This window comes from Labrus mixtus, chromosome 22, assembly GCF_963584025.1.
Source record: "Labrus mixtus chromosome 22, fLabMix1.1, whole genome shotgun sequence".
Classification (NCBI taxonomy): domain Eukaryota; kingdom Metazoa; phylum Chordata; class Actinopteri; order Labriformes; family Labridae; genus Labrus; species Labrus mixtus.
In genome coordinates, this window is record NC_083633.1 from 14,149,843 (window position 1) to 14,167,433 (window position 17,591).

At 41.3% G+C, this 17,591-nt stretch overlaps 1 protein-coding gene across 1 annotated transcript in view; it reads right to left on the reverse strand.

Annotated features, from left to right (window-relative positions):
- cacna1c (calcium channel, voltage-dependent, L type, alpha 1C subunit) overlaps positions 1–17,114 on the reverse strand; it is a 173,184-nt gene extending 156,070 nt beyond the window's left edge. The window contains exon 1 of the mRNA XM_061029521.1: positions 15,721–17,114. Coding sequence (XP_060885504.1) covers positions 15,721–15,778 — 58 coding nt within the window. The 5' untranslated portion in view covers positions 15,779–17,114. The remainder of the gene's footprint in view (positions 1–15,720) is intronic.
- Between the last annotated feature and the right edge of the window lie 477 nt (positions 17,115–17,591).

Below are 17,591 nucleotides of genomic sequence, written 5' to 3' on the forward strand. Positions count from 1 at the left end.
ATTGCTCAATTTTTGTGTGTGTTAAATTTGAGTCTGTCTGTGTTTTGTTTAATGTGTTACTCCTCTGACTCATTCACCTGGCTCCAGCGTGCTGAATGAATGCTCCCTTTGCTGTCTGGGCATTTCACACCTCCTGCTCGCATCTATCTAAACTGTGTCATTATCGAGTCCTTCTATTCTTGAAAGCCCAAATGTGTGATAGCCCGTTTCACACATCCTGCCACCTTCCTACCCTCCTTTCCACGTTAATTTTCTCCCTCTTCTCATCTGTCATTCTTTCCTCTTTTTTTTTTACCCTCCCTGTGGCCTCTCACTGCCCTCTATTTTTTCTTCCTCTCTTGTGATGTCCATGTTTCTTTCCAATGCCATCTAACGTGCTGTCCCGTTCCAATAAATGCTTTGTGTGTACAGTATTTGCGTGAGCTTTTGTGTCACGGGCAGTTGTAGGAAGCCTGGGTGATTAACTCTGATGGCCACCAGATGCCTGACTTAGAGGTAGAGTTGCACAAACACAAACAGACAAACACACACTGCACATACTCAAAGAACACACTGAAGCAAAGCAGACAGAAAGAGACAGCACTTTAGCAAAAGCAATGAAAAAGAGAGTTAAACAGACACCCAGGAGGTCAAACATGTGTGTGCAGTGTGTGTTTTCAGTGTGCTGCTGGCTTTGTTCTGTGAAAAAAAAATCCTCATGAGCTTGATTTTTGGAGAACAAACAGCACATGATGACTGTCAGGTTTCAGCAGAACGGCTGTGATGTGACCTCAGATCAAAGCCATGATTGGCCAGATGCCGCAGATGTTGTCCCGTCTCTGGTATTTGGGCATATTTTTGAAAAAGAAACAGGAAGACGTAGATTATAATGCTGATATGTGTTACCTTAACTTTGAAGAATGGTTATTAGACTGTATTTTGTGTGTATGTGTATATGTGCCTGCTTTCTTTTGCCCGTGTTTGTGTGATCGCTGGAAGCCCTATATCAGTCAGGCCTATCAGATTGGGCAGTCAACAAGCAGCTGGCTCAGACTGTGGGACTGGCTGATGTTGCCTGTCTGAACTGCCAAACAATAAAAGCCTGGGCTCGCTTGTCAAAACAACTGCTGTAGGAAAATCTCAGTAAAACAACTATATACATATATATATATATATATATATATATATATGTAGAACGTCTTCTGTAGATATAGGTTTGAGTTATATTCAGCAGAGAACGCGCAAAATGACAAGCAAGCTGGGAAATGTAGGCTGTATTTGAGCAACAGGGGAATATTTCCAGCCCCAAAGATTAGATTTATAGTGCAGAGAAATGGTTATTTGGATGCAATTACTTTATCATGGTTGAATACGGGAATTCCAATACATCAAATTAAGCGAGCTGAAGTCTAAATCTGGAGCAATTTTAATAATTTAAGGCAGTGTTTAAAACATGGGTCAAGGTCTTAAGTGCTGTTTTCTGGCAGGTCCTCATTACGGTATGTCAGGAATATGTTGGCTTTGACCAGACGCTTGAGTAAGGCTATCTGATAATATAATGGTTCCGAAAAATAATACAAACCATTCCTGCATATATGACTGAATCAACTACAAAATCTATTTCTCTTGGACACTGTCCTCTAATTGTTAGCATTTGTTCTTGCACGCTGGAAAGTCATAAAATGTGAAATAATCCTTAGTAATCTTCTTTTATAGTTTACCAAGACATTGCTCATTCGTTTTTGCTTTATTGACTAGATGTAACGTGCATTATTTTGCAAAATTGATAAGGAAGCCCTGCAGATTTAAAACTGATGATATACTACATTGCCTTGTAGGCTGGTCTTCCCTTAAGCATCAGATGTGTTTTCCACAAAACATGGTATTGTTTAAGTCAACCATAGCTAAGCAAACTATGAGATACTGTGGTGAGAAAGACATAAATCATGGATTTTTCCCTGCTTCAGTCCCAAACTCCCTCTCGGAAAACCTTTGAGGATCAGTTCAACAGAGTTCCTAAACATCTGTGCTCCAATCAGCCCCACTGTGCTGTGACAAAACTGCCGGCATCATTAACACGTAGCAACCTGCTGTCCCGCTGAGCTGTTAGCACTGGCATAATTAGCATTAGCATACGCTAAATGTGGGAAAATTAACATTTATTACACTGCTGCCACCCTGGGATTTTGTCAGCATGAGGAAAAAATTATGATAAAATACTGAATGCCATTGTGGAGGAACATAAGTGCTGACTTTGTTTTTGGAAGTACTGTGTAAACGTATGTTAAGTGTTCAATTTCCTACTTGGAAGGCTAAAACTTGTCCACAATGACTTAACAAAAAGTGATAGAAACTACTAGGGTCTCACTTTAAACACTGTCATAACAGATAATAGACTCTAGGGAACTTGAGGCAAAATTAACCTTGTTGACAGAAGCCGTTCTTGACAGCAATATGCTAGGCTAATTTGTAGCAGCTTGCCAGCAGGCTGAATTAAAAGAAGAACTTACTATATCTTTTTCTTTTTCACAACATGTAATTAAAGACGCTAGCTAGTAGAAGCCAGCTGGTAAGCCAGCTAGTAAAAATGTATTGTGTTATTGTGTGTTTGTGTTTATGGGACTATTTTTATGTCTAAAAGGAAATGTGAAAAAAGTGTTTACAATTGTTTTTACATGGCGTGTAGACAGCCCTCTCGCACACAAATACAGGTCGTGTTCATGTACTTGTACATCTACTTGTGTTTGGGCTCACAAGGTTACAAGAGGGCCGAGCAGTGCTACATTTGTTCCCTGTGTCAGTGTTAATAACCCAACCCTGGTAATTGGCATACAATATTGATAGAGAGGAAAATGGCCCCAAGCAGATCTTTGCTTCATTAGCGAAGACTAGGGGGGCGGAAATGGAAGAGTTCGGAGCCGTCGGAGGAGGACGAAGGTGAAACGGAAACGAGGAAAAGCAAGGAGATTGATTCAAGCCACAAAGACAGAAAAATAGAGGAGAGAAGGTGAGAGCACCAGGGGCAAATGAGAGAAAAGTGAATTGTAGCGAACACACGCTTTAAGAAACCAGAAGATATTGAATCACTCAGTACATTTGTGACCAAACAGTTTTAGCAGCAACTATAAAGCAGCAATGTCATTCTTTCTTGACATGGCAGCAATTCATTATATTTCACTGAGGTGACCCTTCAAGGTCTGTACACTGCCCTGAGACAACAAGCTATCAGCAGATTACACCGATCACAATGAATCCCCGAGAAACACATCGTCCTCCACTGCTCTCTTCTGCCCCTTTAATTTTTTCTCTCTCTTGCCTGTTAGAACATTGTGTTTGTTTAATCTGGTTTTACCATGGTTACCCGTCTGCCACGTTGAGGTAATGTTGTTAATCATCAACTTCATCACACTGCAACCCATGCGCATGCACCCAGAAGACCAACTATGACATTTAGCACTCTCTGCTGCTGAAAACACTGAAGGAAGTGGCATCGAAAGGTGTTAAAAAATGACAGTAAACAGGCTCAGGTGTGTATTTAATATGCCAACATTAAGGATAGCCTGTGATGGTGGATGTAACAGGACACTCTTCTTTTTTTTATAGCCCTCGTTCCTCTTCTTTTATCTCCATATCTCTCCCTTTATGAGCATGTTGAATCCCTTTTGGTTGACATGACAACCGACTATGTCGCGCCTCCTGTTCTTATGACATCACTACAGGCGCCAGGCCAATCCCCAAAAAAACCCATCATCTCGTCTTCCCCCTGAATCTCTCTCTTTCCCTCAGACGGATCGATCTAGAATACAAATCACAGATGTGGAGAGGAGACGAGCCAGGGAGTGAAAAGAGAAAAAAAGAGATGAAAAAAAGGGAGAGAGGAAGTGAAGAATAGCCACAGTTACAGCCCAGCTACGACCTCGTCCACTTTCTCTCTTCAGTCTGTGTACACTCTCATTTCCATACTGGGTGACTTTGGTATAAACGACAAACACACGCACATATAGAATCAATTTTGTGCAAAGAGAAAGGCAGGCATTTGAACGTCTTTAGTTCTGTTTGTGTATGAGAGAGAGATGAAAGAAGACTTGATTTAGTATGTGTGACATGAATACCCTTTGTGCAAGGCTAATCATCTTAATTTAGTTTGTTTAAGCTGATGCTAACATGTGCTCATAAGCACTAAACAGGAAGTAGTTTAAAGCTGATAGCAAGAATTAAGTTATGGCAAAGGAGAAACCATTAGTTTTGCAGGTTTTTGTCCGTGTAAGAAAAAATGAATGATAGAACATTCTTTTTTTTTTTTTACAGATCTGTTTGGCTTTTTGCCTTTCTTGAACAGGGAAGCCTTAAGAGGGACAGGGATTTGGTTGCAGGCTGAGAGTCAAGCAAGAAACCAATGCATCGGGGACTGTAGCCTCTGAATATGAGGCGCCTGCTCTACCAACTAAAAGCCAAACATGATATTTGAAAAGCCAGAGGACCCCACATGTATCAGAAAACATCATCTACCAACAATAGATGTGCTCATCCACATGTCTACATGGTCCTATGTTCCTAAAACTGACTCTGAGATTTACCAGGTCTGTCAGATTTTTCTTTCAATGCTGAATGCAAACAACACCCCCGCATAGGCCGAAGTCGTCTCCTAATGTCCTTCAGTAATAGCTTTTTGAGTCAACTTGTCAACTGCACTTATATGAAAGAAAGCTAGCTGTAGTTGGGTGATCTCAACTTGTTGGCCCAAGGAAACAAAAACTGGACATGTGACCTGGCAATGAATTACAAAAAATCCTTTGAAATGTTTTTTTAATGTGTCTTAGGAGAAAATAAAAGCTGGAAACACAAGACCCTATAGGGACATATTCTCCCTAGTGACTTGCTGTACCAAAGTTCTTGGTCTCAGTCCATCAGATAGTTTTGGAGATAATTCAGTTTGAACAAGAGTGGTACACTGCAGCCATTTCCCACCTTACAGCCACATAGACACACACATGAGCTACCTGAAATAGTTAAACCAGCCATTTAAAACCCCCTCCTCTTTCTGGAGCTGGTTATGCAGATGGAAAAAGACGCACACATACACACACACACACACACACACACACACATAATGTAGTCCTGTAACAAGCCTGTTTTAGCCATTATGGTTCCAGAGTGTGAAAGTGAGTCTGGTCTTTTGGGAAGTGGACTGCTCCGTACAGACATACAGACTTACTCTTTATATCCCTCTCTCTCACACACACACACACATACACACACATATAGTTGGTCTGTGGGGAAGTGGTCTGTGGAGAACACACATCACGACTGGCCTAGATAGATGGGATGGCAGGGGACACACATGCACACACACACCAGCTTCTTCTCTTTTACACACATAGACCGTCAAGGACACTCGCATGGCCTATATAGACAGGTCATTCCATACTGGAACACCTTCCCTTAGTCTAAATAAGAAAAGAGGAATAGAAGGAGAGGAGAGGAAAGGAAGCAGAAAGACTCACAAACAATAAAGAAACACAGGACTAAAGAGAGGAAAAGGTCAAGACACATAAATGTAAGATAGTTTCATAGATCATTAACTCACTCTTTCTGTTTTTTTTTGTTTTCATTGCTGCCTACTTTGCTAATGCCTGTTGCCATGGATACTTTTCAACACAAAGCATATTAATCAAGTTTATGATGGGTCACGTCCCTCTGTGATATTCTTGTTGTTGTTGTCGGCTTTGGAGAACTAAAAGCCAGTGGCTACAGGGACCGTAAAGAGACATCCTGCCAAATTAACACATGATGGTGAGATTAGTGTGTGATTAATGTCTCTGGAGTGACTTGAAATAACCTTGATGATGTCATCTTGGTTGTCTGGCATAAGACTTCACTTTCAATGAAGCTGAAACTGGACATTAAAATCGTCTTCTAAAGAATAACTTTCCTGAATGTAGGTGTATAATAGGAAAAGAAACACATGGTGCTTTAGCGGCCTATAGCTATCAACGCCGTTTTTTGCCCATGACTCTTAGCTGCAAGAGGTAATATGACAGCTACGGTCCCCAGACATGCACCCAGAAGAAAATGCACAAACAAGTGCATAATTTCACACACCCAGAGGCAGACAAAAACACATACAAAGATGCATCACTCCGCATAGGTTAATTTATTTTGCCTGGGTGCTGTCACCCAGCAGGGTGGCGCTCACAGCAGAGGCTGACTGTGATTGTGTGTGTCAGTGTGTATAGGCCTATAGCGATGTAGCCTTCTATGTAGTGCAGCTATCCATCCATGACAAGCCCACCAGAGGCCAGGCTAACAAGACAACTGCAACTGAGATTCTGGTAGAAACACATGACTCTACATTCTCTGTGACAGCCAAAGAGAGCTAAACTCAGTTACTGTATGTGCGGACTTACTAGTAAGCAAGGAAACACTTATGACATCTTCAGGGAGCTCAAGGTGCCTCGACCTTTCCACAGAGAAACCAAAATATCTACAAATACAAGCTGTTAAAAAGACATGTAACTCTGTCATTTTCAAAGAGTACTTTTTCCACATTTTCTTTGCATCCCAAAATAAATATACGAATGTTACTATAAAAATGATCTTTAAAACAGATGCTAGAAATTAAAAAATAACACTTTTCAGAACGACTGGATTCCAACTTTGATTTTCGCTTTCAATTGGCTACTAAACAGGGAGATGCTAACTGTAGCAGTAAGACCTAATTAGCTCTTAAAGAGAAAGGTCACTTTTTATATCTGCAAAATAAAAACTTTAGTAATACCGTTCACTCTCCTTTTTTAGCCTTAATCTAAAATAAAAAGGAGAGATGGTATGTGCCGTTTATAGTGAATCTTGTGCATATACTGTACTTGTGTGTCATCAGTGTATATGGGGATTGTAGCCACTAATGAGGACAGAGGTTTCATGATTTCTGCAGCTCACACACATCAGCACCAAAAGCCTGAACACAGAGGGCGATGCTGCCGTTGTAGATCCATTACAATAACACTTCCTGTGCAGAGCGCGTGTGAACTATTATCACTCTGTCTGTGCATGTGCAGTGAAGTGTAACATGGGTCAAAGCTGGGCATGACCTGTCAGGCAGTGGTTGAACTTGTCACTGGAAGCAAGAATAAAAAAATCTTCTTACACATTGAATCTATTTGCATATCAACACCATTCTTTTTGACAATCTTGAGCAGTTTGACTCATTTCACATGACGATTTCGTCTCTCTTAAATCAAAACGTTTCTCTTTTTAAGTTTACCATGTTGATGCTGTGTTTTATAATGGGTACATGTATTTTTTTCTGTTGTCAACTCTGGATGGTAAGGACCTTCAGTTATCAGACTGAGGTTATGTAATTCATCAGGTTCAAATACAAAGTGTTAATATTATAAGTTAATATTATAAGATTAAACAAGGCTACAACTGCATCAATATGAACAACATTGACTGAGTGAGATTCAGTGTGACAGAATACAAACGTATATCTATAACAAGAGTCAAATCATTTATTGGAACAATGGCTGGCTGGAAGGCAGGGGAAATACACTCAAGTCTCAAAAACTCTACCGGATGGATTTTAATTGACAAAAACACCATCTTTGTATCAAGTCTTTGGGTGATGACTAAATGACAACATCAGTCAACCTGACATGTGACACCTAAACTAAAAAAAAGATGTGTCTCTGGCAGACAGTGGACCTGTGTTCAAAATATCTCCATCATCTTTATTGGATATTTATCCCTTCTGTCCTTCCTGTGCAATTATTCAGGCGCAGCTAGTTAAGATTCAATGTTGCATAACTGACATGAGACAAGTCCTCAGATGCCAAACTTTCTGTGCAGCCACAACATACACACCCATCTCTCAAGAAGTGAAAAACAGGTACAATGCAATCTCTCTGTTCCTTTCGATTGAACACTTGTAATATTTCATGACACTTAACTCAAATGAGACCATATTTGTAGTTTTTGAGTTCTCTCTTTCTTCCTCTCTTTTTGAACAGCATCTTTTGTACTGAAAAGCACTCAAACAGAATACACAAAAACATTCATACAAAAATGACTCCTCAATGTCATGACCTCAAAACAAAACTAGCACGACTCACACGCAGTCACGCAGAACATGCATGTAATCAAAGAGTGACCCTAACCCAGTTTGCCAACAAAGACGCACAAAAGTTGAAGCCGTGGAAGGAGAAACCATGGAAACTGTTTTACAGTATCAAACTTACATGGTTAAGCATACATTATAAAAATAAACTAAAATGCAGAGGATTTATGTAAGACCATGAACCTAGATTTACTTACTTGTGCCATTATAACACACATCCCTGATGCCCACACAGTTTCAGGATTAAAACCCTCCCGCACAGAGTGTAGGCTAGCAGTTTATAATTTTAACTTTCTGCATATAGATCACCACACAAGCTAAATATGTGGGTTGTTTCATTTGTGTTGTAAAGTGTTTTTTCAGTTGAGCTTACAGTCTGAATCCCCCATTGGGAACAATAAATGGAGCTCTGTATGTATCATGGTTTTCTGTGGTTAGATCTGCTTGTAATGCTACAGTAAATGCAGGCGGATGGACTGACTAATTTATAAAGGAGGGGAAAATGTGGTCTTGCTGAACGATACACCTTCAGATGGACTAGCAGTGGATACTAACTGAGTGATGGAAGAGTGTAAAAGAGAGAGAAAGCAAAGCAGATTATCTTCAGAGAGAGCCAGGCACACAGACACTTTCTGGAAACATGGGAAGTGAGGACAGACAAGACGGAAACAGAGGGAAGGACATGGACGGCTGGGCATGAATAATAAAGACCACTCTCTACTCTCGTCTCTCTTCATCCCCCAGTTTCTCCTGTTACTTCAGAAAGAACAAGCATGCACAGAGGCACATGCACAAGGTTGTTTGTTTCTGTGCTGAAAAATAGTAGCAACGTTTTATAGGGCAGCCTGTAAACACACATGTAGAGCGGGCACAAGGAGGACTTAGAGGGATCATGAAGGCCACATGAAACATGTAAGACTGAATTATAATTCATTCTTTTCTATGCTTGAGTGTAGCTTTAGTTTCAGAAGATGGAGCACATAGTTAAATAAATAAATGAGAGGATTCTAACTTAGAATGTATCAAATAAAGACCTAACAACACTGAATTTATACACATTTTATAAATACCCTTTCATGAAGTTGATCATCAGGCTTTCCATAACAGTGGTGCTCTATTGGGTTTGTATAAAGTCAACAGAGGACAATATTTTCATACTTTAATGTTTAGGATGGAATTCTTTTTAGGACACTATTAAGTTTAAATGTTGTCTTGTTTCAGTCAAAATAAAGACTAAATACGAAGTATAATTTCCTGAAAACGTGTAATTGGCAGATAATGGTTAGTAGCCTGAAAAGTGAAACCCAGGACAAAAACACACTCTTTTTGCTTTCTCACAAAACATATTGATGTGGACTTAAGGTAGAGATTAAAAGCAACCTACAACAAAATATCGATATTTTCGATCACCTCAAAACGTCTTGCCTCTGGATTAAATCTGTCTGCTGACAGTAAGCTTTGGGGGGCTTTAAGGAGTTTTATTTAAGGTCATAAATACACTGAGATTGTAATTTACACTAACACAATATATTTGCACTTAAACAAAAAAGAAAAAAGAGAAGTTATGTGAGAGGAAATATATAGGTGTATGCAACAGGTGTGGAGTCATTATTTCTACTGGTGGCTTTGGCCAGATCAATAGACGAGGAGAGGAACTGAGCGGAGATCGGTCGCACACATACAGACGGAGGCGGCCAAGCAGGGACAATGCATATGGGCAGATGGCCAATTGCATACACACACTGAAACACACACACTCACTCTGGGATGCTGGTGATGGCATATTGTCCCACCAGAAATGAAGACTGAGGCCAGATAGCACTAAGAGCAGAGGACAGCCTCTGGATAGATTTCCAATACGCAGCCAGAGGCTTAAGCAAGACACAGTCACAGATAATCCTCCCTCCTCCTCCTCCTCTTCCTCCTCCTGTGCTCTCTCACTCCCTCTGGCCCTCCCTCTACCTCTGAATCTCACTCATTCCATCCCTTTATTACTGTCTCTTACAGGTCCCTCTTGTCTCTCCATCGGCGTCCTCTGTTTGCTACCTTCTGTCCATCTTTCCTTCTCCACCATATGCTATTTTCTCTTCCCCTTCCATCCCTCCTCTCTTTCAATTGATGTAATGCCTCTCTCATTCTCATCTGTTATTTCTCCTTCAATCTGCCCCTCCCCTCTTTTCCTCCCCTCCATGTGTCTTAGTTCTCTCTCAGATGGTGTTTTACATTGAAGAGCAGCTGTTGTTGAGTCTCATCCTTAAGATAGAGAGCCACGATACCCTCTGAGGCCTGATGTGAACTTCTTTAATGCTTCCTCAACTACAGCTGTTACAATGAAGCTGTGACAAAAGCATCTTTAAATACACAGAAGCTACTCTATACTGACTCTACACATGTAGTCTACAGGTCACTATACTATTTTAATAAAGTTTTAGTCACATTAAACCTGCATGATATGATTTAGGTTCCCTCTGTGGCAGTATAAACACGGTGTAAACACACCTCTGATTTATTATGCCTTTTTTGGTAAGGTAAACTGTTGGCAAACAGTTGCCTATTTATACATCCAGCAGCAACATTATCATTTATTTTGTGTCCTGTTTCTGGCCACCTAGCGAACCTATCTATTATTAGCACAGGTCATCAAATATCGACTCGTCTAACCCCTTTGGTATCTCAATCTGACGCAGTGTCAGATGCATGTCATACAGATGCAAATGTTTGTGTCAGTTTTATTATTTTCTAACATTACTCTGTTTACCTGAAAAGGTCTGTTGTATAATGGTTAGGCTATCAGGGGAGAAAAAAGTATCATGAACAGGGTTTAAACAGTCCATTGTCCCAGAAAACCAACACAAGCCAAGTTAACTGTTCGTTGTTGTTTCAGTATGTCACATGTGCGCAGTTGCTCAGAGCTTCTAATATTGACAAAAATGGGTCTATCTTGGGGTCCGGGCAATCTTAGAAGCTTTCTGCAATCATTGTCTATCATCGTCAGATAGGCGATAAGCCTCCGAATGGATGGGAATTTCTCAGTAATTCCGGTAGAGCCAGATGTTAGCGTTATTCGAATGTCAAGTCTGCAGCGTAAACAGAGAAGCAACTGATTTTCTTGCTATTAATGGGAATTAAGTTTGCTGAAATAACAACATCATGATGTCATGCTTTGTCAGGTCTGTCCTCAAGAGGAGAAGAAAACAACTTTGAAAACGTTTGATAAATGTAGGCTGGCTCGATAGTTTCTGATGCATTTTAGGTTTAGTCAGGGAATCGAAATGCTGACTGAGACATGTGATGAAACATTCGCAATGGATTTAATAAACTAGGAAACACTCGATTGATCTGAATAAAATAAGCTTTGCATGCATGCTTTTTTCTGAGCAAGCAGGACTAACTTCACTTAAAAGCAACGACTGAATCAACTGTTACTAAACCCCAATTCCTCTGCTAAAGCAGCTCAGCGGGCAGCAGCAGACTGTGGTTGAATAAATATGAGGGACGGTTAAGTTGAGCACGAGTACGAAGGTTAAAACTCACATGCAACAATTTTGTCCTATTATTTCAGCTTTTCTGCCTCTGCCACTGAATTATGAAGGGTGGTAACATTCTGCATGAAGCAAGGTAGGGGAAGATTCACTGAAGAGAGAGTCTGTTTGTCTCTCTGCTACTCACAGACATGGATAATTACAGACACAAATACAAATTAAACTACAAGCACGCACACACGGCAGTGTCCTTTTGTGTGAAAAGCGAATGCAATTTCATTTTTCTGTGAGAGGAGGGGATAAAGGGGGACATTGTTAGATCAAAATGGGTCATATTTAATTGCAACATGGTAACAAGGTGAGCTATTTTTGTTTATAATAGAGACAGTCAGTGTTGGTGTTATCTGCACAAAATGTCAACTTTAAAAATATAAAGTGAGCTGAAGTGATTGTTACTATAAATACCAGGCCCTTTTAGAAAAGACACTATAAAAACAAATGAATTATAACCTTCTTTTAGCTAAAACTGGTTTGCAAGCAGGACCAAAAGACTGTATTATAGTATACCAGGTAAGTAAGAGGCGAGTGTGAGAGTATACTAGTTGATGAGGTTTAAACAAAGCTATAAACAGACCCAGGCTACGTTTTTGAAAGACAACATTCAGAGCTGAAGCCACAGCCTGAAAAAAGTTCTCCAGTTCTCAATTCCTATCTTTTTCACCTCTGCGTCTGATATTGAGCAACAACTGGATAGAGTTATAGATTTGTGTTAATTGGCCAGATTTCCATCCACCTTAAGCATACAAATAGAAGGCTTAGCTCGCTCAGTTACATCTCTGCTCCTGTGGATTCTAATTAAAACACATTTAAAAGAAATACTTCATTAGTTTCCTTTATTTGTGGCAGGGAAAATCTTTGCCACACGCTGTTTTTTCCAAGTGTTTTAAAATAAAATAAAACAAATTAGTCCAATATAATCTTCTAAACTTTATTTCTCTTTACTGTGTCTGACAAAAGTAAGCTATACCAAGACTTTTTACAAGCACATAAATAAGGCCGAAAACACTCTGCAGCAACATTACCAGGCAAAAGTTCTTCATGAAAGCATATCAGTGAACACATCAGGGGCTTTTTGCAGCATCTCTTTTTGCGATGACTCCAATGAAATCAGTGATTATATTGGGTGGAATCATTAGAGTCAGGTGAATTGTCAGGGGGCCCAGCCAGCACCTAAGTGTTACCATCACAAACCAATTAATAACCTTAGCAGACGTATCATGCCTCTGGCACAATGCCCACAGGGAAAATTAACTCTCTGATTGCACTGCTGAAAACGGCTGCTTTAATGAGTGTGTGTATCAGCATGGTTGCATGTGTGTGTTCCAAAACATGTCCATGCTCTACATGTGACAAGTCGCATTTTCTTTGACATTAACTCTATTGCAACCCCAGAGAGGATGTAGATATGGAGTAGGAACTGCAACATATGCTTCAGAATATTAGCTTATCTTCTTTTTTTATGTGTTGGGAGGACTCATTTTCCCTGCAGGAGAACAGAGGACACCACGGGCACAGAGAAGAGAGGTCAGGGTCAAAAACAGCTTGCTGGGCTTTATCCTTGCTGTCAGTGGGAGTTACATGAGAACTGTTAAAACTTTTGGTTAAAGATGATCTCTAAGAACTACACCACAATATAAACCCTGTCATCTTATATATCTGCAGGGAGATATTTAAACTTTACCCCTTGTATTTCCCTTCTTTTTAAAAGCCACTTCCTTTGATAAATAAAAGTAGTTAAGGTAAATCTAACATGGGATGCTTTGAAATTGTTGATATTTTATGAGTCTAGGTTTCTCCCACTGAAACACTCTATATCATGTATTTGATCAGCAAAATACCTGAGTCTCTAACATATGAAAGCAGCTGTTTGTGTATAGCTGGATACAAGCAGTGCTCACGTGTGTCTCTGTAACTCAGCAGCTGTCATGGAGCTGTCAATACACCAATGAAGAATGAACTGTCCGTGGTGCTGAAACCACCACCCAAGAAGACTTCAAAGTTCACTTTACGTAGGCCTAAACTACACTTTCATCACAATGATTATCAGGAAGTTAAAATGAATATCAAGACAGGGCGTTAACAGTTTTCCATGTTAATTAAATCAGATGATTTGGGCACACTTTGTTGATCTGGAGAAGTCAGGTGTGTATTTTTCGACGTAAAATAGAGAATTAGGACAAACACACCTTCCAACAATAGGCCTCATCTGAGGTTTGGTTGTTGTTCGTTGCAGCCATGTGCAGTCATAGCTGAAACACCTTTTATTGTGACATTTGAATTCAGTTTTTAGTCTTTTTTACCCAAAAGTAAGCCGTTTGTAACCCCAGTGTCAGCTCATCTTGGTATTTTTTTGTAAGTTTGAAGACATAAAGGAGCTACTTGTTAAACATTAAAATCCTATTTGTGTCTTTCAAGTTTGTTTAGCAATTTTCCTGATTTGACTGACGGACTGAAGTGCAGTGATCAGTTTAAATGATGATGCTGATGATGATGTGCATTGCTTACAATAAGGGCCATTTGAGACGTGAATGTTGAGATGGAGTAAAGGTAGGTCTATTATTGTGATCGAGGTAGTGTAATTTCTCCTACACACAAACACACACCTGCCCTTCACGATGATACCATTCTGTTTGTGCTGCCTTCATCTAAACTGTGCTGCAGCCTCTGCAGGTAACATCCAACCTATGATTAGTTGCTCCTCGTTAGCAAACTGTTGGTGAACGTGCCTCGCTGCAACACTGATCAGAGCACATACACGCACACACACACACACACACACACACACACACACACACACACACACACACACACACACACACACACCGCCACCCCTCTCCTCATCCCCTGTTGCTATGGAACCTGTCGCCAAGGCGAAGAGGTGTGCTGTGGTTGTGATGGAAGAAGTGGCGGACGAAAGCGACGACGACGCCGCTGTAAACGCTCGTGAGGACGATAATAGCGACGTGATAAACAAAGCCAGTGTTGAATTACAATGTCCGGGCCTTGCATGAAGCGATGAACGCATCGCTGGGCTTTGCTCTCTGCAACGTGGGTGGAAGGAGCGACGCGTAATACTGCGCAATGCAAACAGACCCTTTCCTCCCCGTCAAACACAACACAGCCCCGGATCTCCACTCACTCTCTGCACGGCTTGGCCCTTAAACTATTTAAAAAAAAAGTTACCATGTGGAAGTTTAGTCGTGTTTTGTACTGAAAACAACACTATCCTCGCCTGCCTCCACTATAAAATAGCACATCATCAACCCAGTTCTCAGCAGGCAAGTAAGTCCTGCAGGCCCCCCTTACTGCCACCTGTCATCCCTGTGCGATTCTCTCTCGCGCGCTGCTATTAAGGAGACCCTCGCGGACGTGAAAACTTGGATTAAAACATGAGAAATACGACTATTGATTATAGAGGAAGGGGGGATCGATTGTGATCGAGCGCGCGTATCCGTGTTTGCTGTTCAATCGCCTGCTCCTTAACCACCATCCAGTGTTTTCATTTCTGAATCACACAATTAAAAACCTGCGTGTGCAGGTTATTCACAGAAAGCCTCAAGGAAGAGAAGATCTGCCAAATCATTTACAGAAACGCGCGTTTGCTGTCATTTTCTGTCTTGAACAATAAAGATCTCCGCCTACAAAGTGCCTGTTGGCTAAATATGACCACTGCCCACCCATTATGCCACTGTTCAGATATTCACAGGCCTGTCAAACCCCCCAAAATGTGGACTTAACCGAGCAGGAAAGAGGCCTCGTCGTGCACATCTCTCATGCAGCATTTGTTGCGTTATTTTGGCACAAGTTGACTTGCTGCACAAACTGCTCATAAAGCGTGGAGAAGATTAAAAAAAACAAACACACAGAGGAAAAGTCGAGGTGAATCTGTTGATAACCAGGAGAGAAGCTAGCACCCCTTCCCCCCCCCCCCCCTGCCTCCACCTCCTTCTCTTTCCCTATCCCATTCCCATTTCCAGATCATCATACCCCTCTTATTCCCTCCCTCTTCTTCTTCTTCCTCTCCTCCTCTCATGCACACTTACAACATGTTTGCGTCTTTTGAAAAAAATAAAAATCACATACCTTGATGGTTCTCAAGGGTGTCCTCCGGGATGTACATGTTTTTGCTTTCATTTACCATAAATGTAGTCCGGCGTTATCCCTATGGGTGAATGGAAGAGAGGTAGAGAGGAGAAGGAGGGGAGATAACACGAGGAGGTAAAAAAAAAAAAAAAGCCCCCCAAAACTAAAGAAATCAAAAAAGGGAGAAAAGAAGAAAGAACTGTCTGGCACGGACAGTTTTTTGAGGGTAATCCGTTTTTCTTTTTTACGGGGAGGGTTTCTTCGGATGGAGTGAATATTACCTAATCCCCATGATGGAGGTGAAGGCGAGAAAAAAGAGAGAGCTTTCGGCGGAACCGGTTGGGAAAACGCACCGGTGCATCTCTCGGTACATCCGGGCCCTAGGCGAGAAACATGAGACTAGCACCGCGTTCAATTCAATTCACACCTCGCTCTCTCACTCTTTCTTTCTGTCCTCCTCCCTTCTTCTTTTCAAAAAAAATTAGGTTTCAAAAGGTTATAAAGCACGGGGCGCTGTCAGTGACGGTCGCAATGGAAGTGCGCAAAATACGCATTCGTGCGCATCTTCAGCAGTGTGTCAAAATGTGAGAGGATGAAGAAGAAGAGGTGGTGGTGGAGGAAGAGAAGGAGTAGGAGGAAGAGAAGAGGAGAACAATTTGGAGATGAGAAGAGCGTAAATATTCCATCACGGGTAGCACGGGGTTAAATCTCCCAATAGGTAGTCCGTTATTCCACGTATCTAAAGCAGAGTCCCCCCGAAAAAAACACAGAAGCCAGGCCGTCCTGTCTCATCCGGAGACCGGGTTCTCTGTCCTGATCCAGTCCATGGTGGTCCGGCGGTCTGTCAGTCTGTGTGCCTGTCTGTCTGTGAGCCTGTCTCTCTGTCTGTCAGTGTCTCACTGATCGGGAGTTGGAGCTCACTCTTCTCTCTGCCTCTGCTGCCCCTGCAGCTCAGCTCTGCAGTGATACCGCGAGAGAGAGAGAGAGAGAGAGAGAGAGAGAGAGAGAGAGAGAGAGAGAGGTAGCCCCCCCTCTTCGTGCATGTAGACGCCTTGACTGTTTCCAGATGTGTGTGTGACTGTGTGTGTGCCAGAGAAAAAGGCAGAAAGGAGGGAGACTGTATAGGCAAGCGGCGGCTGGTCTCCAGATGATGATGATTGTGATGATGAGGACAAAGATGATGATGTTAATGAAGTGTGTGTGTGTGTGTGTGTGTGTGTGTGTGTGTGTGTGTGTGTGTGTAGAGGAGGTGGACAAAAACAGAAGAGAACTTCCAACATCCTAAAAGGAACAGATGGTCAGAGAAAATACATAAAAAGAGCTAAAAGGTGGCAAACCCCATGAATTTGTCCCAAAGACGAAGATAGAGACTTGGTGGAAATGAAGTTAGAGTGCCTGTGAGATAGAGGGATTCAACAAAAGGGAGGGAGGTTGAAAATGGAATAATGCTCCATAGCAGGCTGAAGAAGGCTTAGACCCTAATTTCAGAAATCAGAAATATTTTGAAGCTACTTGTGAATTGCCGTTTATTCCCCCACATCTGGACTCTTTCAACCCTCCTGTTCTTTTCTTTGGCCGAGTCTCTGTTTACACACGCACACACTGAAGATCGGGTTTTTCAGCTCTTTCATTGACTCAAGCTCTGATCTTTCATGGCTCTCTTTAACTGAGAGAAACCACAAGGAAGCCGATTTACAGATATTTGGATTGTGTAAATACAGACACCCAACTCATGAGGTAGAAGGTGATGGACTGAATGTGAACTTAGGACAATGAAATATGTTTTACAATTCAGATGTTTCCACTCTTTGTGTCTTCAGAACAGTCGAGTATTGGATTTAAAATTATCCTTAATTGCTAGGACCTCAATT